Genomic DNA, 23,632 nt, shown 5'->3' with positions numbered 1-23,632 from the left:
TCAAGCTGGGCCCCACCACATGGTGCTGCCTGGAAGGCCCAGGTTGTACATCAAAAGCCTCAGCTGGGGGTGAAGGATGCCTTGAAGGAAGCCTGGAGAGTGGTGGCCTGGGTACCCCTTGGTCTACCAGAAAATGCAGCCTGTCAAAGTGAGCCATCCTGGGGTAATAAACAGCATCTGGATCTCCTGCTCTCAAGGACTCCAGGTGCTTCTTTCTCTCCCTGAGATATGTTAGCTTCATGTCCCCAATTTTACCATTCAGATAGGCCATGTCTGCCGTGGGGACCATGATCCGCAACAAATCAAGCAGTTTCTCCAGTGCTGCATTCCTCTTTGTTCTGTCAGTATAAAACTTGTTGTGGAACTGCCACAGGCAGGGCATCTCCATATACAGTTCTATGAATAGCCCCATAAAGTTTGCATTTGTGAATGGATCCATATTGTCTGCAAGACACAACACAAGACAAACCCTCAAATACTACTAATGCAATTAAAATCCCTCCTAATCTTGTCCCAACATTGGCCTAGATAGAAGCAGTCTAGTCTAGTGAAGCACCAAGTTAAAAATGTTACCTTTGTTTCCACGTTCGTCGCGTCCGTGACTCACACTCTCCTCCCAGATCGTATGGACGATACATATGTGTTGCGTTTTATATACAGTGCGCATGCGTGAAACTCCGCCCGCCCCTGATGTTCTTTCCAGACTATTCCCCGCCCCTTTGCTTCCCGCGCAGTGGGAAGAGCACATGGCGGAGAGAACGCAGGTGCGCACTAATAGTTCCACTTACGAGGAGGAGGGTGAGGAAAGCCCGGAGCCTGAAACGTCCCGATCCAGGAAGACAAGATTTAAGGCCTCAAATATGTCTTTTGGAGAGATGTTGGAGATTGTCGACATATTGAACAGGACCGACTATGATGGGAAGTATGGACCTTACCCAAACCCAAATATCAGAAAGGCCAAGATCATGAATAAAGTTGTGAAGAGTCTTCTGAAGAATTTTGGGGTACACCGATCCAAGGATCAACTGAGAAAAGGCTGGTCAGACCTGAAACTGAGGGAGCACGAGCAGTACCTAAGGATCAAGCGTGTTCTTAAAAAAAGTAAGTAGTTGTCGTGTGTTCATATGATTATTCTTGCTTGCATACATGCTCCATGTGCTTTGATTTCATGTTGTGCATTTTAAAATGGCCACTTTCAAGGTCATGGTTTTGTTCGTTTGTATGAAACATCGTTCTGCAGGGAAGTATTCCAGCTTAACAAAGTGTCCCCAATAATGTTCTCACCTTGTAACTCGGCCCAAAAACACAATTGTACAACATTTCCAAGCAATGTTTCATATTCCTATTTCTGCCCTCTGTGTGCTAATTAATCTTTGTTTACATTCTCATAGGGGAGAGAAGACTCGGCAAGTATGAGGACACCAGGGACCACACCCCTCCCAAAGAAGGGCAACTTCCAAAAGCAGAAACAGAGGAGCAGGAGCAGGAGGAGGAAGGAGAGATTGTGGAGGTTGGACAAATTGTCACCACAACAGGTGAGTGTCGGAGAACACAGCTTCCGGTAAGCTCATCAATGTATATCACCATATTTGGATTACATGGTGTGTTTGTTTGCTTTGTTTTGTAGGTGATGTGGAAGAAGATTCCCGTTTTACCAGTGAAAGTGCCCAGATCTTGATCGGGAAGATAATGGGGTGCAATTGGGATTTGGAAATTGTCCAACAAAACATCAATGATGTTAAAAATAAAATGAAGAACATCATTGATGTTTTGGCGAGAGTGTGAAAACAAAAAACTAGATAGGGTTTTATTTTTGCTTTTTAACAAAAAAAGGTTGTCTTTTGCAAAATTAAAAATTTGGAAGATGCACAGAGTGTGTAAACATGCGCTATCTCCCATCATGGGGGATTAATGTACATGTTTTGTGGAAAGTGTCTGAGATGAAGGGGTTGCAGCCCCAAAGCATGTACATTGATCCCCCATGATGGGAGATAGCACATGTTGACACACTGTGTGCATCTTCCAAATGTGTTTTTTTCAGGGGTCACACCCCATGTGATGAAGGCAATATCAGCCCAGTTTGTACATACTCATGTCTGATATTGTCTTCACTTTTCAAAGTTGAACTTTGTAAGTTCCTGTGTTCTGTATTTTACGGTTTGATACATGCCTGTTTACACAAAAACAACAAGGAAAAAAAAATCAGATTAAACTCTGTTTTGGATACACAAAATCTCTTGGTTTGAATGTGAATGTGCTTGTATTAAAAAGTTGAATTCTCAACAATGTGTGGCTTCCTTTTTCATTGGGCATAAAATGTATTTGTAGTCAAATTTGAGTTTGTGCTGAGGAGTGCGATTTACTAAAGGTAACTCCACTTTGCACTCCAATGCAGTTTCAGGTGTACTTTTGCAGTGCACTTGTAGTGTATAGTGGATGTGCCTTTAGTAAAAAAACACCCAGAGTGAGGTGTAAATTTGGACAATCATGCCATTTTCCTGCCATGGTGCTGAAAATGAGCATGATTTTGGTCAATAATGCACTACATACATTCGTTAACAAAAAGAAGGTGTGTGTGTAGCAGACCCATAACATAATAAGATTATCTGAAGAAGAGACTGTCCCCTCATCTCGCTCTGAACTTGGGTTTGCACTGTTGGTGAAAAAGGCACAACTTTAATAAAACTGGCAAAGAGGGAGGCCACAGTCTGCCATTCCTGTGGCGTTGAAGGACATGGTGTAGTGAAACAAGAACAAAAACTAGTAATTTGCCAAATTAATATTGCATGCAGATTAGACACCCACATTTTTTGACAAAATTAGTATAACATTTTTTTAACTGAGTATTTAAAGCCTAAAGTATAAGGTCCCCTTATGAGAGTCATAACCCCCCCACCCCCCCCCCCCCCCCCCCATATGATGGGTCCTTGCTAAAAAATGAGGGGGGATGTTTAGGACAGGTAACCCTCTCCACTTGATTGAGAGCTGAATGCCTAAATAATGTGTGATACTTTGGGAAGCCCCTCCTTAGTTACACTATTGGCAGCCCACCGGACAGGTAAGAAGTGTCATAATAACTAAATGGAAGCACATTTTGACATTCTGCTATTACATAGCAAGAAAATTGATGTGTTAAAAAAATAAAAAGAGCATTTGAAAGTATTGAGGCAGGCCCTTACACTACATGCTTTGGTGAATTCGTCCATAAATGTCATCATGAAAAAGGTAGGTATAGTGTGTATTGGGTTGGGTCAAGCCATCAGATAGAGGATTGCTATCAGCTGAGCTAGCAGTTGGGGAGAGGGGGGTTACTAATGAGTTTGGCACAACTCCAAAAATAAAAAAAGGTCACTTTGCATGAATTGAAGCACACACATCACATTTGTAGAGATTTTAGGGGGTGTTTAGGGGAAAGCAATACTATGGAGCTGCCAAAAGACATTGTTAAGTGACTAGACTATAGTTTTATGGGCCAAGAAGAGCATGGTGGGGAAGTTAGTGAGGCAAATATGCATGAGGACAAAGGGGCAGAGTATATGAATTAGAGCATATGATGGTAATTAGGGAATGAGGAAAGAAATGCAAAGAAATGCAAGACATTAGCAATCATGAAATACATAGAATGTGATGTTTAAGGATAAAACTTAGCATAATATAGTCCTTCTGCAGGAGCTGAATGATGGCAGAACAGGTCTCTGGAATAATGATCCCCAGAGCCTGGGGGGAGATGCCTGTAGAGAACTTGAGGTCCTGAAGACTTCTCCCTGTCGCCAAGTAGCGCAACGTGGCAATGAGCCTCTGCTCCGGAGTGATGGCTTGTCACATGCAGGTATCCTGCCTGGTGATATAAGGGGTCAGCAAAGCCAGCAGACGGTGAAAAACGGGGGTCCGTCATCCTGAGAAAAATCCAGAAATGATCAGGATTATTCTCGCGGATCTCATGGTGCAAAGGCATGTGGGAGAACTGGTGACGCTGGCGCAACCAATTCTTGGTCCACAAACGCTTCCCCTCCCTGTTCATGGACCGGGCTTGTGTCAAAGTCAAAGTAAGAACCCCAACACGAAGCCCCTGCACAGCACAAACTGTACGACGAGTACGTAGATGAAACATGTTTGGAAAATGGTCGGCTGGTCAGAACGGACACCAGAAAGCACCGATAAACAGCAAGGCCTGAAAGAACGACCTGAATAGCAGAAGCAAGCAGACAATAAAAAATGCCTTTCAAAGCGTACTATACCAAGATATAGTCCACAATGAGAAGCAAATACTTAATGACTGCACGCACTGATTATCAGATACGCAAAGACAAGCACAAACTGAAGAGCGGTGAATCATCTCTCACAAAACTTCTACTAACACGCAATAGACACGAGATCAGCAGAAGGAGCCCAAAGGGTGCCGGACGTGGTGCTGAACTTCCTTTTTCTAGTCCCGCCGTACACGGCTTACGTCACCGCGTTCTTGGCAACCGCTAAATCAGACAACTTAGTCCGACCGTGTGTATGCAACAGTTTCAGACACTATCCGTCGGACTAAATCCGACGAACAAAATCCGATGGATTTGGTTGGCAGAATCTCTGACCGTGTGTACAGGGGCTTACAGACCTCAAACTCACTGTCAGTCGACTCTCTAAATAGCTAAATTGACTCAATAGTTCTCAATATATAATATATATATATATATATACAAAATATATTAATCCTCAATAATATTCATGCAACTAAAAATTAATAAAGATAAATAACAAATAATTACGAAAAAAACCCTCATTAGTTAAAAAATATATATATACCTAAAATCAATAATCATCCAATATAAATGTGCAAAAAAAAGCCCACCTGTGAAAAAACAAAAACAAAGTGCACAATCAGCAAATTGCTGACTAAATGTTGAGGGCCTCAATTTTGTTTTCATGACAGATGAGGCATTTGCTCTGGGGGAACATCTAACAAAGCGGTTTCCTATGAGGAACCTCACCCCAGGGCAGGGAATCTTTAATTACAAGCTCTCTCATGCCAGAAGGGTGGTTGAAAATGCCTTTGGAATCTCTTGAGTAATTTCAGGCTGTTTTTGACTCCAATCAACCTGGCACTATACAAGATAAATCATGTGGTCCTGTGCTGCTTTATTCTCCATAATTTTTTTAAGGAGGAATGCTACCAGCTACCTGGCATCACTGTCAAGTGGCCCTCAACACTCCTCCATCAGAGTTGCAGCCGTTCTTCCCAACATCCAGATACAGGAACTCGTAGTTGGCAGACACTACAGCTAGCATGACTATGCTGCAAAAGCCCTTATAATTAAAATAACAGTAGCCAGAGTTGGGTGTTGGTACAATCCAGACATGCTTGTCATCAATAGCACCACCACAGTTGGGAAAATCCCACTGATGATTGAACTGGGCTGCAATGTCCTGCCATTGCTCTGGGTTGGAAGGAAACTGGATTAAAAAAAGAAAAAAGAAATTACTACTTCTGCACATAACATCACAAGTAGTATTTGACACAAACATGCTTAGCCAACATAAGGATACACTTCAATGAGTATTTAAAGACAAAAGTGGAAGGTCAACTTATCTGATTCCTCCCCCCTCTGGTGGCCATTTAGACAAATGTTGGGGGGGGGGGGGGTAATGGGAAGATGTTTTGGACAGGTAACCCTCTCCACTTCGATGAGAGCTGTTTGTATAAATAATCAGTGATACTTTGGCCAGCCCCTCCTTACTTACACTATTGGCAGCCCAGTGGACAGGTAAGAAGTGTCATAATTGAAAAGGCTGGATACATACTGTCCAAATTGCAGCACATTTTGATATTATGATTTAACCTATCAATATAATAGGAGCCAAACAATTTCAATTTGTAGGAAATCAGGCAAGCCCTTGCGCTTTGGGAATTTATACAGAAATATATAAATTCCCTTGGGGAATTTATACAGAAATATGAACACAAAACAGGGATAGTGTGTATGGGTTTTGCAAAGTCAGCAGATAGAGTATTTGGATCTGCTGACTTGCCATTTTTGGGTGGGAGGAAGGGTTCCAAATGAGTTTGGGCCTCAAAAAATGGCCTCTTGTGCCCTGCCTGAATTTGAGGACAACAATAACATTTGTATACATTTTAGTGATTGTTTAGGGTAAGCCCCAAAATGCCAAAAGGCTAGGTGTGTGTGGGCCCAGGATAGCATGCTGGGAAGTTAGCGAAGGAAAATATGCATGTAGGCCAAAAAAGGTGCAGAAAAAGCTTACAGCATGCATGAGAATTATGTATTCAACAAATCAATACAATACATTAACAAACATATCTACATAGAATGTGATCTTAAAGGTAAAAACATACCCTAATATAGTGCTTCTACAGGCCTTGAATAATGGCTGAGCAGGTCTCTGGAATAATGACTCCCAGAGCCTGCCAGGAGATTCCAGTCATAAACTTGAGGTCCTGGAGACTTCTCTCCGTCGCCAAGTACCAAAAGGTGGCTAGGAGACTTTGCTCTAGATGGATGGAAAGCCTCAAGCATGTGTCCTGCTTATTAATATAGGGGGTCACTAATGCCAAGAGTTGGTGAAAGCAGGGGTCTGTCATACGGAGATAATTCCGAAAATCATCTGGATTATTCTCCTGGAGCTCCTGCAGCAATGGTATATGACATAATTGGTCACAATTAAGCAACCAATTTTTGGTCCAAGAACTCCTCCTGTTCCTGGCCTGGACTTGGGTCAAAGCCATAACTCCTAACCCAATAACAACACGTTCTCTCCTCCTGGCTGGTTGACGAATGGCTGTTCAGAAACAAACTGAAAAGCACAAATTGAAAAGCGCGAATTAACACTCACCAAACTTCTACTAACACGAAATTAGCAGAAGGAGCCCAAAGGGGGGCACTTGAAAAATAAGCTTCCTCTTTATAGTCTCGTAGTACATGTCGTAGTATGTCACTACGTTTCTGCTGTCGACCGACAATTTGTGTACCGTTAGTATGCAAGACAAGATCCTGGCACACTTTTGACAAAAATCAGGCGCTTGGTTGGCCAACAATCATACTGTGTGTATGAGGCTTTAGGCTCGGTTCATGCAACTTTAGAAGCAACTGTCGTGAATGCCTGGGTAATCTTCCTGTAATGTCGGACCCAAAATACAACAACATAGATGAGGAGGTGACGTCCATTAAATTCTATGCACAAAAGTCGGATAGGAGTCACCTTGAAGTAATACAGGAACCTTTTCAAAAGTTGGAGTGACTTCAGTAGGGCTAAGTAAGACAATTCTCATGGACTAACATGGGATTTCACATGTCATGCGACTTGGGGTCTCACAAGTCTGAACCAAGCCTTAAGCCCCTTTCACAAAGGGTGGACTTCGTTGAGATCAGCAAGGTATCTGTCCACTGAACCCCCGCTGATCATTGCAGAGCAGGTAGATGAGCCATCCATGTCTGCTCAGTTAATGCAGAATGGACATGGACAAAGCCTGCTTTGCTCTTTCAGTGGCTGGGAGCAAATGGACTCTGCTTTACAAATGACTGCCCTCTGATCCGATCCAATCCACCTAAACAGAGAGACAGTTGAGCAGTTTCCAGGACTCCACATGCCGGGTTGTGTTGTTGGACATGTTTATACAGGTTAGTGTATTTCTGTTTTGGTACCCGATGACTAGGACCTCTAGTACCCTATGTCTCCTAGTCTTATCTTACTCTATGCCTTTTTTCATATGTGCTCAAGGTGATTGCTCTGTGTGTACCCCCACAGATGGCGATAAATGCCCAGGTTCATGTTTGTTTCCTGGCTAATGAATTACCATATCAATTATCAGGATTACCTGGTGTGCTAACCTGCAATACACCTGTGGTGTCCATCTACAACAGCAACCTGTGCATACATGCTTACCAGTTCCTCTCTTTGGTGAGTGTATTATATATATATATATATATAGTAGGCGATACTTGCTCTGCACACTATTACATTTGTATCCTTTGGCTACTATGGTGTTGCCCTGTTTGATCTACTTCTATGAACATGGGTGGTGTGCACTGGATAATATAGTCCAACGGTATGTATGGCTTTCATTTTCACTCTTATTTCACTTCTATCCTTTTTACCCTATCCTTTGTGGTGGTTTTCCTTTTTCCACAGATTCTTTATTTCTTTTTCCTTTTCTTCCTAACTTGGTTAGATTTTTTTGGTATTTTTTGTATGTTTAGGACACCTTAGGATGCACAATTATGCACCCCCTTTTTCATAGGCTCTTTTTATAGCCCTTATGCACAGTCTATTTTTCATCTCTTTCCACCTATATATCACTCTTTAGGTGTGTATAGGTTAATGTCTCATCTTACTTTAACTCTTATATTATATATATCTATTTAAATTTGAAAAGTCCTTTATAATCCCCGCATCTGCCGTGGGAGGAAACCGATGGGTCCTGTGATCTACTGCTTCCTCCTCTGTGGGTGAGCTGATCCCCTCACGATTAAAATTTTTGTAAACCTTCTGTTATGTCATTATATGATTCGCTGCTATTTGATTATTTGCAAATATTTTTATCTATTCTGTAGACTGTCTTCCTGAAAGAGGAAGTAAACCCTTCCAAACAACTTGGACCTATAGGTAAGCCTAGATTAAGGCTTACCTGTAGGTCCAAGCAATATCTCCTAAACCTATATGGTTTAGGAGATATTTGCCCGAAAATGGGCACCGCTGTCTACGGCGCATGCGCCGTAGACAGCGGCGCGCAGGCGCACTAAATGCGGCAAATCCAAGAATGGATTTGCCTAATTTGTCAACTCCCGTGCGCATGCGTGGGAGTGACGTCATCGCGGCTTCGCCGTATGGCAGCGGCGGAGCTGCGAGACGCGACTCCCGTGCGCATGCGCGGGAGTGACGTCATCGCGGCTGCGCCGCTGTGATTCGTCGGAGCTGCGAGACGCCACCAGCAACATGGATGCGGCGGACTACAGGGGACAGCGGCGACTTCGCTGGCTCCTGTGTCAGGTAAGTGACACATAATGAGCTACTATGCGATGCATAGTAGTCCATTATGCTTTACCTTTGCAGGGAAAAAAAGAGGAAGTAAACCCATCAGGGTTTACTTCCTCTTGAAGAAGCGGTTTGCCGCGAACCCGGTAGAGAAAACGTTTCTATACCCCTCTTCAATAGAGACCTTACGGGGTTACCCGTCAGTAGTTTATTAAACTGTGATGTATATGATTTTAGCAATATGGAAGTTTTGATGGATTTAATTTTTTTGCCCTTATTAAATTATTTGTCATTTTTTATAATAAAGTCTTCTATGAATTTATTATTTAGTACCGCAATAGTCCCCTTAACAAACATTTTTGGATGTGGATATCAAGGGAGCAGCCTCAGCAGCTCCCCGATATCCTTAGAATTCCCAATCCTTGACAATTATCATTTGGGATGATGGTACTGTTATATGTATTGCGTATATTTTGTATTTGAGGCTATACTCAGTCTATGGCCACCTAAAAAGAGGATGGATCCCCTTCCAGTTTTTTTAGTGGACCGGAGGTATGTGGGTGTAAATGGACACATGTCTGATTACACCAGCTGGTCCATAGGCGTGAATGGACCTCTCGATCAAATCAACCTTAAAAACAACAAACGGACAGATCGGACCCTTTGTGTTAAATGAGCCTTAGATGATACCATGTAAATCAGGCCAATAACTTTGTATCGGGATATAGCTACTTTACAAGAACACCTAAATAAAACAGAGACGTGGGCAGCTATATGGCAAATGAGGTTTAATACTGAAAAAATGTAAAGTGATGCACATGAAAGCTAAAAATATGAATGCAAGACACATGTTAGGGGCAGGGGCGTAACTATAGGGGGTGCAGAAGTCGCGACCGCAACTGGGCCCTGTGATGCAAGGGACCCATGCAGCCCCCTCTATATATGGCCGGCTGCAGCATAGGCAGCTAGGGGTACCAGTGCACCATGCACACGGGCAGGCATGTACTGGCCATCGGGACTACCGGGAGTTTCCCGGTGGGCCGATGGCTCCGTGGGCCACTCTGATGTAAATAGGGCTGCTGATGGGACACTCTGATGTAAGGGGGCTGCTCATTGGACACTCTGATGTAAGGGGGCTGCTCATTGGACACTCTGATGTAAGGGGTCTGCTCATGGGACACTCTGATGTAAGGGGGCTGCTCATGAGACACTCTGATGTAAGGGGGCTGGTAATGGGACACTCTGATGTAAGGAGGCTGCTCATGGGACACTCTGATGTAAGGGGGCTGTTCATGGGATTCTCTGATGTAAGGGGGCTGGTGATGAGACACTGATGTAAGGGCTGCTCATGGGACACTCTGATGTAAGTGGGTGCTGATGGGACACTCAAAATGTAAGTGGGCCGGTCTGGATGAATTCCAGGGTCAAATTTCTGTCCCAGTCCAGCCCTGCACACGGGTGGTAGAGGTGGAGAGTGACTAGCAGAGCTCCATGCTCGACTATCGCACTGGCTGCTCTTTAGTTGTACATTCCCTGCATGACCTGTGTCCTTGGCCGGCTCCTCAGAGTACCCCTCTCCTGTTCTATGCATTGCCTCTCAGTCCGATGTCTGTTCTCTCCAGCCAGAGTCCCGCCCCCCCCCCCCCCCGAGTCTGGCCCACACTGCACTGCATACTTCTCCCGGGCAAACAAACTTTAAGCACACAGATGCAGTGCAGCCCTATGAGAGCCCCCCGGAGGACACTGCAGGCTTGTCTGCCAGCCCCCCTCCTCCCCCTTCATACACAGATGATGAAAGGTCTTTCTGGGAGATATGCTGATCGTCCGTCCAGCACACTGGATGGAGCCCAGGCCAACATGGATGAGTGTGCGGCCTACAGCTTGGTCATGGTGAGTGAGAGGACCCCATCCCCCACACACCATTACATACCCCCTCCATCTCCCCCTGGGGACAGGGACCCCTTCTCACGTGGGGACAGGGACCCCCACCTCCCCTGGGGACAGGGACCCCTTCTCACCTGGCCTGGAGAAAAGGATCTCATCTCTTCTGGGGAAGGGGTCCCCATCCTGCCTAGGGACAGTCCCCCAATGGGGCACCTAAAAAAAAAATAATAATAAAAAAAAACTACTGATACCAGTGGTGGAACTACAAGGCACACAAAGGTCATACCTGTGACCACGCCCTGGAGTTCCACCACCGGACTCGGAGGAAAGGGCCCTGGCTGGGGTTCAGGGGGGCCCTTCATGGTTTCTTGCATCGGGGCCCTGAAGGTTCTAGTTACGCCACTGGTTAGGGGTAGAACCTCTTGAGGAATGGAAGATGAAAAAAGATCTGGAGATCCTTATAGAACACATACTAGGGTTGCCACCTGTCCAGGATTCACCCGGACAGTTCGGGTTTGGAATCATGCGTCCGGGTTTCAGACTGCCTAAACCCGGACACATTATTTAGATTGACTATGGCTTCCCTGCAGCTTCCACCCCCACCCCACCCCCCAAACACTCCTACCCCTCTGTGTCTGCCCACACTCCAATCCCCGGCGCTGTGCCTCAGAAATGGAAAGTTGGGGCTGGAAATTTGAAGGTGCTGACTGCCAAGGAGTGAGTGAGTGAATACACTAAGGCAAGTCAAGGTTCTCAGAGCACCCTTTACATCAGAGTTCCCCTTTACACCAGAGGCCACAGTGTTCCCCCTTACATCAGAATCTTCTCCATACATCAGAGTTCTTAATGTTCCACCTTAAATCAGGGTTCCCAGAGCACCCCTTATGACAGAGTCCCCAGAGTTATCCCTTACATCAGAGTCTGCAGAGTCCCCCCCTTACAGTGGAAGGGAACTCTGTGAGTTCAGATGTAAAAGAGGAACTCTGCGGACTCTGATGTAAAAGGGAACTCTTGTGATTAACTTCATATGATTAGAAATGTTATTTAATAGCAAAATATATGTATAGTTTATACTATTAAAAAAAATTGCTGCGTGGCGCTAAAGTGTTCGGGTTTGACTTAAAGAAAAGGTGGCAACCCTAACACATACTCAGCAATAGTATCCAAGTGGCAGCATCCAAGACCATCAGACTACAAAAAAAATGTAATTTAAAGCACTTTTTTTACCAATTTGTAAAACTTTGGTTTGGCCTCATGTTGAGTTGCCAATTTAGGCTACCAGTCCTTAAGATGGACATGTTTGAACTGAAGAGAGTCCAGAGAAGGTCAACAAAACTATAAAGGGAAAACAAAAGAGAGCTAATATAAGCTAACAATTAGGGATGAGCTTCGTGTTCGAGTCGAACGCATGTTCGACTCGAACATCGGTCGTTCGTGCGTTCGCCGAATTCCGAACGTTTGGGCCGTTCGCGGCAAAATTCGTGTGGCCCACAATGCACTGCGATGGCGCAATGCATTGCTGTCTCACGATTGGCCAAGCATGCACTGTGACCCCCGCATGCTTGGCCAATCGCAGCGCCAGTAGCGAGGAGAGCAATGGTTGGCCACAGGCATCCTGCCTGTGGCCAATCATAGCTCAGACTGTGTAGTGCACGCCCCACACTATATAAAGCTGCCTTTCAGGCGGCCTCGTGTAGTGTTTGTTAGCATCTGAAGCAGTGGGTGTTCTGTGTACCTTCAACACAGTTACACACCAATCGTTTTTGGCTGATTTACTATTTTGCTCTTGTGTAGTGGTTACTGTCTGTGCCCTGACCGCAGTATACACCACTATATTCACCTCACCTATATAGCTAGTGATCTAGCTTTAATAATAGAGCTTGCAGTCAGTAGTGTTAGTGCGTGCTGTCTGCGTGCTCTGTACCCAGTACATACCACTATATACACCTACAAAGCTGTTCTCTATTTGAGCCCGATTGTCATTTGCTGGAGTTATTGGAAGTTGTGTGTGCCTCCAGCACAGCACAGTATACATCTGTATATACCCCTTTAACTCTGCTGTTTTCTTGTTATTGTCTGCGTGCCCTGACCGCAGTATACACCGTGATATTCACCTCACCTATATAGCTAGTGGTCCATCTTTAACAATAGAGCTTGCAGTCAGCAGTGTCACTCAGGAGATAGTGCGTGCTGTGTGCGTGCTCTGTACCCAGTACATACCGCTATTATCCACCTACATAGCTGTTCTCTATTTGGGCCCGATTGACATCTGCTGGAGTTATTGGAAGTTGTGTGTGCTTCCAGCACAGCACAGTATACATCTGTATATACCCCTTTAACTCTGCTGTTTTCTTGTTATTGTCTGCGTGCCCTGACCGCAGTATACACCGTGATATTCACCTCACCTATATAGCTAGTGGTCCATCTTTAACAATAGAGCTTGCAGTCAGCAGTGTCACTCAGGAGATAGTGCGTGCTGTGTGCCTGCTCTGTACCCAGTACATACCGCTATTATCCACCTACATAGCTGTTCTCTATTTGGGCCCGATTGACATCTGCTGGAGTTATTGGAAGTTGTGTGTGCTTCCAGCACAGCACAGTATACATCTGTATATACCCCTTTAACTCTGCTGTTTTCTGGTTATTGTCTGCGTGCCCTGACCGCAGTATACACCGTGATATTCACCTCACCTATATAGCTAGTGGTCCATCTTTAACAATAGAGCTTGCAGTCAGTAGTGTCACTCAGGAGATAGTGCGTGCTGTGTGCCTGCTCTGTACCCAGTACATACCGCTATTATCCACCTACATAGCTGTTCTCTATTTGGGCCCGATTGACATCTGCTGGAGTTATTGGAAGTTGTGTGTGCTTCCAGCACAGCACAGTATACATCTGTATATACCCCTTTAACTCTGCTGTTCTATAAAAAAGGCATCTGCAGGAGTTAGTGGGTGTTGTGTGCCTCCAGCACAATATAAACTACCCAACTACTGTTTTACCCAACTCCCTTCAGGCCATTACCATGTCTGGAAGGCCAGCAAGGAGAGGCAGACAGGCGCGAGCCGATAAAAGAGGGCAAGCAGGCTCTGTGTCTAGAGACAACAGTGCTGGTCGTGGACGCGGTGCATTGTCATCAGCACGTGGCCATGGGACATGCTTGTCCTTCTTTTCTGCAGCTGGACATGTTGAACCGCAACATGCCAACGACTTGGTAGAGTGGATGACCAAGCCCTCTTCATCCTCCTCATCCTATCTCACCCAGTCTCAGGGTAGTAGAAAAGCAGCTGCCAACACATCGTCGTCCCTCCTCTCAATGTCATCATCAGTGACTCCTTCCCTAGACCCACCACGTCCTCCTGAGGAGTCTCCTGAACTCTTTGAGCACAGTGTTGGGTACATGCTCCAGGAGGATGCCCAGTGTTTGGTGGGCTCTGATGATGACACTCAGCTAGAGGAAGGCAGTAGCGTGAGCACAGAGAGAGGGGATGCTCAAGAAGGACAGCAATCTGGCAGTCATGTTCCACAAGCTGCAGCATACTGCCAGGTTTGCTACAGCGATGAAGAGGGAGGGGATGATGAGGGCACTGACTCCACGTGGGTGCCTGGAAGGAGGGAGGAGGAGGAGGAGGAGGAGGAGGCACATGTCCAACGAGGCAGGATGCCCTCCGGGGGCCAGCTTAGGGGCAGCACACCGACTGAATCACACCGCAGAGCTCCGCCTGCGCAGAGCGCTTCCTCTGCGCAGAGCGCTTCCTCTGCACGTTATTCTAAAAGTTCTTTGGTGTGGGCCTTTTTTGAGACGAGTGCATCAGATCGCACCGCTGCTATTTGCAACATATGTCTCAAGCGTATCTCACGTGGCCAAAACATCAGCCGCTTGGGCACCACATGCTTGACCAGACATATGTTGACCTGCCATGCAGCTCGTTGGCAAGCATACCTCAAAGACCCACACCAAAGAACAAAGCAGACCTCTCCTTGCTCCTCATCAGCTGGCATCTCCAACCCCACTAGACCTTCAGTCCTCTCTGAAACCTGCTCTGAGAGGAATGAAGGTGTAGAATTAGGTGTGTCACAGCCAAGTGCTTCCGGGAACTCTGCTAGTGGTACATCCACGTCCGATTATAGCAGACAAATGTCCCTGCCCCAGCTGCTGGACCGGCGGAAGAAATTTACTCCCAGCCATCCACATGCCCAGCGGTTGAATGCTAGCTTGGCTAAATTGCTAGCACTTCAACTGCTGCCTTTTCAGTTGGTAGACTCGGCCCCCTTCCGTGAGTTTGTACAATGTGCGGTTCCTCAGTGGCAGGTCCCCAAACGCCACTTTTTCTCACGGAAGGCAATTCCGGCTCTCTACCGGCATGTGGAAGGCAATGTCCTTGCCTCGCTGGACAGGGCGGTCAGCGGTAAGGTGCATATTACCGCTGACTCATGGTCCAGCAGGCATGGACAGGGACGTTACCTGTCTTTCACGGCCCATTGGGTCACTCTTCTGGCAGCTGGGAAGGATGCAGGACAAGGTGCAGTAGTGTTGGAGGTTGTTCCGCCACCACGCCTCCAAAATGCTACTATTGGTTGTGACACACCTCTCTCCTCCACCCCCTCCTCTTCTTCTTCCTCCATGGCCTCTTCCAGTGCTCTGTCCTCAGAACCAGCGGTGCTCCGTAGGCGTTGCAGGGGCTACGCAAGTACGCAGGCAAAACGATGCCATGCCGTGCTTGCGCTGGTTTGTTTGGGGGACAGGAGCCACACTGGGGCGGATGTTTTGTCAGCTCTGCAGGGGCAGGCCGAGAGGTGGTTGACGCCACGCCAGCTTAAGCCAGGAATGGTGGTTTGCGACAATGGCACCAACCTCCTCTCCGCCCTCCGACAGGGACAACTGACCCATGTGCCCTGTGTAGCTCACGTCCTTAACCTGGTGGTGCAGCGGTTCTTGGGCAGGTACCCCGGCTTACAGGATGTCCTGAAACAGGCCAGGAGAGTCTGTGTGCATTTCCGCCAATCATTTAATGCCTGTGCTCGGCTGGCTGAGCTCCAAAAGGAGTTGAACCTGCCCAAGAACCGCCTTATATGTGACATGCCCACCAGGTGGAACTCCACGTTGGCCATGCTGCAGCGGCTGCACACGCAGCAGAGGGCCATCAATGAGTACCTGTGCGACTACGGCACCAGGACAGGGTCAGGGGAGCTTGGTTTTTTCTCACCACGCCAGTGGGGCATGATCAGGGATGCATGCACTGTCCTGTCACCGTTTGAGGAGGCCACAAGGATGGTGAGCAGTGACAGTGCATGCATCAGTGACACTATACCTCTTGTCCACCTCTTGGAGCATACGCTGCGTGGAATAATGGACAGGGCACTTGAGGCAGAACAGAGGCAGGAAGAGGAGGACTTCCTTGCCTCTCAAGGCCCCCTTTATCCAGACAGTGTTCCTGCTGTGCCACCCATCACACAGGAAGAGGGTGAGGAGGAGGAAGAGGAGGAGGAGGATGATTGTGTCAGCATGGAGGTGGAGGCTGGCACTCAGCATCAGCAGCAGCAGTCTTATAGGGATGATTTACAGTCCCAAGAAACACGTGGACTTGTACGTGGCTGGGAGGAGGTAGCTGCGGATCATGTTGTCCTTAGTGACCCAGAGGACTCCGGACCGAATGCCTCAGCTAACCTACGCTGCATGGCCTCCCTGATCCTGCAAAGCCTGCGGAAGGATCCTCGTATTCTTCGGATCAAGGAGAGGGACCATTACTGGCTGGCCACTCTCCTTGATCCACGGTACAAGGGTAAGGTTGCCGACCTTATCTTGCCATCGCAGAGGGAGCAGAGGATGAGATATCTCCGGGAGGCCTTGCAGAAAGCTCTGTGCAACGCGTTCCCAGAGACTGGGAGGTCACAAACTCCTGGTCCTGGACAACGTGTTGCTGAGGCATCAGTCAGAAGGAGCGGTGGAGAAGGTGGCCGTCTGACTGATGCTTTCAGACAATTTTTTAGTCCGCAGCCCCAAGGTATGATCGGTTCCAGCACCCATCGCCAGCGTCTAATTTACATGGTGCAGGAATACCTAGGGGCAAGGTCAGACTTGGACACCTTTCCCACTGAAAATCCTCTGGCTTACTGGGTCTTGAGGATGGATCACTGGCCAGAGCTTGCACAGTATGCAATTGAGCTACTGGCCTGTCCTCCATCCAGCGTTCTTTCGGAACGCACCTTCAGTGCTGCTGGTGGCTTCGTTACCGATCACAGGGTGCGCCTGTCCACCGAATCAGTTGATCGACTGACCTTCATCAAGATGAATCAGTCTTGGATCACCCACAGCTACCAAGCACCTGAAGCTGATGTAACCGAATAATTTTTTTTGAAATACCACATCCCTTTAAGACTGCCTATGCTGATGCTGAGTGACTGTCCTGTTATGTTGATTGTCTATCCTCTTCCTCCTCCGCTGATATGTTGGAAGAACATTTTTGGTTCTGGGTGATGCCAGCAGCCCAATTTTTCTGCCCCTGTTTAACAGGGGCGTTTAATTACAATTTTTGATGCAATGCTTTGCAGCAGGGCTAATTCCTGCAATAAAACTAGAGTATATGGCAGAGGTTGCAGTGTGGTGGCACCAGCACCAGTGCCTAAGGCCCAATTTTTCTGCCCCTGTTTAACAGGGGCGTTTAAGTACAATTTTTGATGCAATGCTTTGCAGCAGGGCTAATTCCTGCAAAAAAACTAGAGTGTATGGCAGAGGTTGCAGTGTGATGGCACCAGTGCCTAAGGCCCAATTTTTCTGCCCCTGTTTAACAGGGGCGTTTAAGTACAATTTTTGATGCAATGCTTTGCAGCAGGGCTAATTCCTGCAAAAAAACTAGAGTGTATGGCAGAGGTTGCAGTGTGATGGCACCAGTGCCTAAGGCCCAATTTTTCTGCCCCTGTTTAACAGGGGCGTTTAAGTACAATTTTTGATGCAATGCTTTGCAGCAGGGCTAATTCCTGCAATAAAACTAGAGTGTATGGCAGAGGTTGCAGTGTGATGGCACCAGTGCCTAAGGCCCAATTTTTCTGCCCCTGTTTAACAGGGACGTTTAAGTACAATTTTTGATGCAATGCTTTGCAGCAGGGCTAATTCCTGCAATAAAACTAGAGTGTATGGCAGAGGTTGCAGTGTGATGGCACCAGTGCCTAAGGCCCAATTTTTCTGCCCCTGTTTAACAGGGACATGTAATTACAATTCTTGATATAATATTTCACAGGAGGGCCCCTTCCTGTGCCCACCCAGAGTAACTGTGAGGACTTATAGTGTTGTGGCACCAGCACCACAACCACCAAAGGTCAATTTTTCTACCACTGTTCAACAATGGCATGTAATTACAATTCTTGATATAATCGTTCACAGCAGGGCGCTCCAGCGCCCACCAAGAGTCACTTTGAGGGCTTACAATGTTGTTGCAAACCCAACACCTTGTTCCGCCATTTCTGCAGAGCATATAGGGCAGGCCCCTACTTTCAAACATCCAACTTACAAACATCTCCTACTTGCAAACGGAAGGAGACAACAGCAAGTGAGATGAAAAAAGATGGACGACAAAACAAATTATACAGGGGTGATAACCCTTCCCTATGTTTTCCAAAAAGCTTAAAAATATTTTTTTTGACTGGAGCTACACTTTAAAAATGTACCAGTTGAAAATTACAAACAGATTCAACTTAACACAACAAACCTACACAGTCCCAGTCTTGTTTGCACCGCCTGTATACTGCTGTTCTGAGTATATAGGGCCTGGGGGCCACACGCATTTCCTTTTTTTAATATGGGTACAGGGTTCCCCTTAATATGCGTACAAGACCCAAATAGGCTGGTAATGGGCAGGGAGGGCTACCCATGCCATTTTTCTGAATGATTTTCAACCATATTGCAGGAACCAGATATAACATTAAAACCGCAAGCAGTTTTAAATGGTGTTATTTCCGCTTAATGTCATTTTGTGCAGGGACTGTTCTAAACACGGGAAACACGTGGCACTTCACAGGCATACTACAGACACCCACCAGGCACCATATTTAAAGGAATATTTCACTTTTTTTTTTCACTTTAATCGTCATTAAAATCAGTACTCCCACCAAAACGGTAGTTTTTAAAACTTTTTTTTGCAGTGACCCATGTCCCCTGAGGCAGGAGGCAGGTCGCCAAACCCTTTTTAGGACACTATCTTGCATATTAGCCGTTAAAATTAGCAGTTTCCAATTCGAACGTTCGAGTCCCATAGCCTTCAATGGGGTTCTAACGTTCGTACCGAACGCGGGGGTCGTTCGCAAGTTCTGGTGCGAACCGAACCGGGGGGTGTTCGGCTCATCCCTACTAACAATCCATTTTATTAGGGATAAAAAAAAGCATCCATGTACATGTAAAAACAGCAGCATCCTGTTTGGCAAGGCAACATGATCACCAGTTCACAGAAAGTCATGGGTAGGCAGGTATAGATGAAGAGGAGGGGACTGGAAAATGACAGGCTGCTGGCAATGCAATGAGCAGAGAGCACTGGCTGGAGCAGAGGCACAGGAGGAACTCAGAAGAAGAGCTCTGCATACACATGGCACAAGGATTATCCATGATAACAGGCAATGTGTTTCTGGGCAAAATAGCCCCTTTCGCAAGCCTGAAGTCCAGCACACAAGGGGGAGAATTTAAAATCTATTTGGCAGGAGTAATGGCCACAAGTAAAGGGGAGGAAAAAAAGGTATTTTATTAAAAAAACTAAAAAACATAAGGAGACTGCCATATGTTTATATAGGATGATGTAATTACATAAAAAGGTCTATTATTCAATAAAAATTATATGTGAAACATTTTTTTTCACATATACACTAAAGGGAGTAGCAGTACCCAAAAGCAACCAGCAGAGAGAGCAGGAGCACTACAAGGTCTGTTTACACATATTGAACTAGGAAAGAAAAAAGAGGAAGCGATCAATTGTAATAATTAATGTGACAAAAGAATATAAAAAAAAAAACAATATGGCAAGTAACGTTAAAGCAGTAATAAATAAATAAATTTAAAAAAAAGGTTCCCCTGCAGGTTAATTAGTCACAGTTCTGCAGAGAAACCAATCAGCTTCTAACCTAGCTTATTTAATTAAGCTTTAGCAATAAAACCTGGAAGCTGATTGGTTTCTCTGCAGAATTTTGCCCTCTCTAGCTTTAATAAATAAACCCCAATATGACAAAATGACAAACTTACCTGTAAAGCCAATCCCTCTAACAGCACACCGTAACTACTGATATGGCTTACCTATAGGTAGTGGAAATATCTCCTAAACATGCACCGTTTAGGAGATATTTCCCTTCTAGTGCACCAATGATGTAGTCGACGCATGTGCTGTGAAGAAACGGACCTCCAACGCATGCCGTTACGGATGATGGACGTAGCCTGCACAGAGGACAGCAATGGATTTGTTTGCCACATAATGGGCATACTAGCCAATTATGCTTTTAATTTTCAGGCTTTGCAGGGACCATTAAACTTCCTCTTTAAGGGAGAGACAAAAAAAAAAAAAACATTCAGGCTAGACAAAAGTACATATAAATAACATGGCAAAATACATTGTGGATGTGGGAGACCATTCTTCATTTTGGTATTACATGATATAGTAGAATGTATACTGAATAGTAAAAGGACATATAAGGCATTCTAATATACATTGTGCATCTCTGTAAAAGGCCCGACGTGTTTCTGTGGACAACTTCCACTTCATTAGGGGCAGATGCGTAACTCATCTACAGGAAAAAGCATGGTTGTGTCAATGCAATCTATGGATATGACGCCCATTTACAGAGAAATAACATAACCAATCCCTAAAAATACTAACATATATCAGATATTTATAGGATAAGGACCCAGAGGCATAGGCATGTGCACAGGATGTGCTGGGTGTGCCTGGTCACACCCTATTCCCCTGCCTATTCCCCTTCTTCTTGGCATTCCCTGTCCCTCCCTGGCAGTTCTGCCAGCTTTCCTCCACTTCTCTCTCTCGCTGGCTGCTGTGAGGGATGTTTCAGGATGGATGAATGAACACAAAGAGTGATCCGTACCAATTGCTCCTGTGTTCATTCATACCTGAAGCATAGTAAACTATGAATGTTGGCACTGATGGGGCTGCACTGATAATAAAGACACTGAGGATCAGTGCCCTGACTATCAATGGAAACACATGTGCTGACAGCCTTGCAGGTTATCAGCAATACTTTCCTCACACAGAAACAGTGTTTGAGGAAAGGACTGCTGATAAGCGTCAAGGCTGTTGACATGTGATCAGCTGATCACATAGTAAAGGGCCTCTGTAAGTTGGCCCTTTACTGTGTGCGGCAGGAGGCGGGGGTTCTGGGGGGATGTCCATGGACGCCCTTCCAAAACGATAGTACCTGTCTACTAGCTGTCTTTTAACTATAAAAAGGTACTGAAGTAGTAAAGAGGGATATGATTGCAATCTTTCAATGGTGGCTGTAGTATTGGGAGAAAACTGTTTAGTCTAAGGACTGTGAAGAAGACCACGCAACCACACAATGAAGTTGAATAAGAAGCAGTTCAATCCTAAAGGGGATTCTTTTCTGTTAGCAAGGTAAAGATGTGGCACTCCCTTCCACAGTTAATGGTACCAGCAGAGAGTGTAAATAAATGTAAAAAAAAAATATTTCTTAGTGAACACAATATATAGGAATATGTTTATTACAGTAGGAATTGGAGGGCCCTGCTTGCTAGAGCTTACAATCTAGGAGAGAGGGTCAAGTAATACAAAAGGTAATAACTGTGGAGTATGAGCTGATGGAAAAAAAAATACAGTTGTTAGGTGGAGGCGGGTTAGACATTTTTAGGGATCTTCTAAAAGTGGACAGACAAGGAGATAGTCTGACATATTGTGGTAGGGAGTTCCAGGGGATGGGAGAAGCTCAGGAGAAGTCCTGGAGGTGAGGAGGTGGAATGAAAAGTTGGTATATATGTAGTTAGTCATAATCAACCAAGCTTGTTCTGTTATGCAGAAGATATTTCACCACTTAGCCAAGTAGCTCCCTCAATTCAAAACAGAACTTAGATTTTGGAACTTAGAATTAGAATATAAAAAGTCCAGTTGAACGTGAAATGTGATTACTAGCCATACCATGACCAATCTGTGAGCATAATGATTGAATCCAATTTTTTTACCTGTTCTTTCTAGATTAATACTACTTTGGAAAGATATTGGATCCATGTAAGTTCAGACGGATGCAGACTAGCACTTATCTGGAAATATGGAGGCATGTATATGGACACGGACATCATCTCAATGCGCCCTATACCCCATATGGTCTTTCTGGCAGGCGAATCAAATCAGTATTCCAGCAATGGTGTTTTTGGATTTTCTCCCCATCATAACTACACCTGGACATGCATGGAAGATTTTGTTCAAAATTATGATGGCAATGGATGGGGACACCAAGGACCTCATCTTTTTACTCGTGTTTTGAAAACAATGTGTACTTTACCAAACTTTAACAATACAGAAGATATTATGTGTGGCAATATTCCTTTTTTGAATCCTGAACGATTTTATCCTATTAAGTATTACTCTTGGGAAAAGTACTATACGGTTTGGAAGGAGTTGCCCACTTTCAATCAATCCTATGCTTTGCACCTTTGGAATTTTATGAATCATAAACACAAATCTATGCTACCAGGGAGCAACACTTTGGTGGAACATCTCTATCAACAACATTGCCCTACTACATATGCAGCACTTCAGAGGAATGAAAGTATTTATATCTAGGGATGGCATTGAAGAGAAAGTATAATGCTATTTGTATCAACTTTGTTTTAAATTACAGTATGCGTTAAAGTGTGTAAGTTCTCGAGCTGCTGTTTTATATCACGTTTTAATTGTTTATCTCATTTTGTTTCATTTTCCAATAAATACAATGCATTAAATGCAGTGTGAATGTTGATAGCCCTGTTATGTTGCTAGCTCCCGCCAAGCTGGCCAGGGACACCTACTAACTTCTTCATGCTTAGAAACTAAAGTCGGTGATACATGGATCTGAATTGAGCCAGTTTAGCAGGGGCTGGCTGAAGTTCTATCTATGTATGGCCATTGTGATTGCTGATCGACTTCTGTTTAACCCCCCCCATTGAAAATGTATTCCATGTGCCAAAGTAACTTTAAATAGAGTTCTGTTCCAATAGACTTAAAGCGGGATTCTACCCTAAAGTGGAACCTCCGCTGATCGGATCCCTCCCCCCCTCCGGTGTCACAATTGACACCTTTCATGGGGGAAGGGGGTGGAGATACCTGTCAAAGACAGGTATTTTCACCCACTTCCGGGCATAGACTCCCGTGGGAGTCTACGCCATTTCCTGCCCTGCCGCGCTGTCTGCTGGGACACACACGGGTCCCAGTGACAGCGCAGAGATTTCCTATTGCGCGGCGCGGCTCACGCATGCGCAGTAGGGAACCGGGAAGTGAAGCCGATTCGCTTCACTTCCTGATTCCCTCACCTAGAATGGTGACTACAGCAGCCGAGAGCCGAGCGATCGATCGGCCTCGGCTGCCAGCATCGCTGGAACCCGGGACAGGTGAGTGTCCATTTATTAAAAGTCAGCAGCTGTAGTATTTATAGCTGCTGGCTTTTAATATTTTTTTTTTTGGTGGAATCCCTCTTTAACTCAACTCATAAATCAGCAAGATCCATAATAAACAGTGTATATAAACATTAATTGTAGTGAATAAGGATACTTTCTCTTGTCTCTCAGCTGTAAACCCA

General features: G+C 45.5%; 1 protein-coding gene across 1 annotated transcript in view; it reads left to right on the top strand.

Annotated features, from left to right (window-relative positions):
• LOC143988776 (alpha-1,4-N-acetylglucosaminyltransferase-like) overlaps window positions 1-22,803 on the top strand; it is an 86,778-nt gene extending 63,975 nt beyond the window's left edge. The window contains exon 3 of the mRNA XM_077488629.1: window positions 22,054-22,803. Within this exon, the coding sequence (XP_077344755.1) occupies window positions 22,054-22,641 (588 nt within the window). The 3' untranslated portion in view covers window positions 22,642-22,803. The remainder of the gene's footprint in view (window positions 1-22,053) is intronic.
• Window positions 22,804-23,632: the final 829 nt, after the last annotated feature.

Source organism: Lithobates pipiens, unplaced genomic scaffold (assembly GCF_037356315.1).
Source record: "Lithobates pipiens isolate NorthernLeopardFrog02 unplaced genomic scaffold, aLitPip1_a1.2 Scaffold_18, whole genome shotgun sequence".
Taxonomy (NCBI): domain Eukaryota; kingdom Metazoa; phylum Chordata; class Amphibia; order Anura; family Ranidae; genus Lithobates; species Lithobates pipiens.
This window is presented reverse-complemented; position numbering and strand designations above follow the sequence as displayed.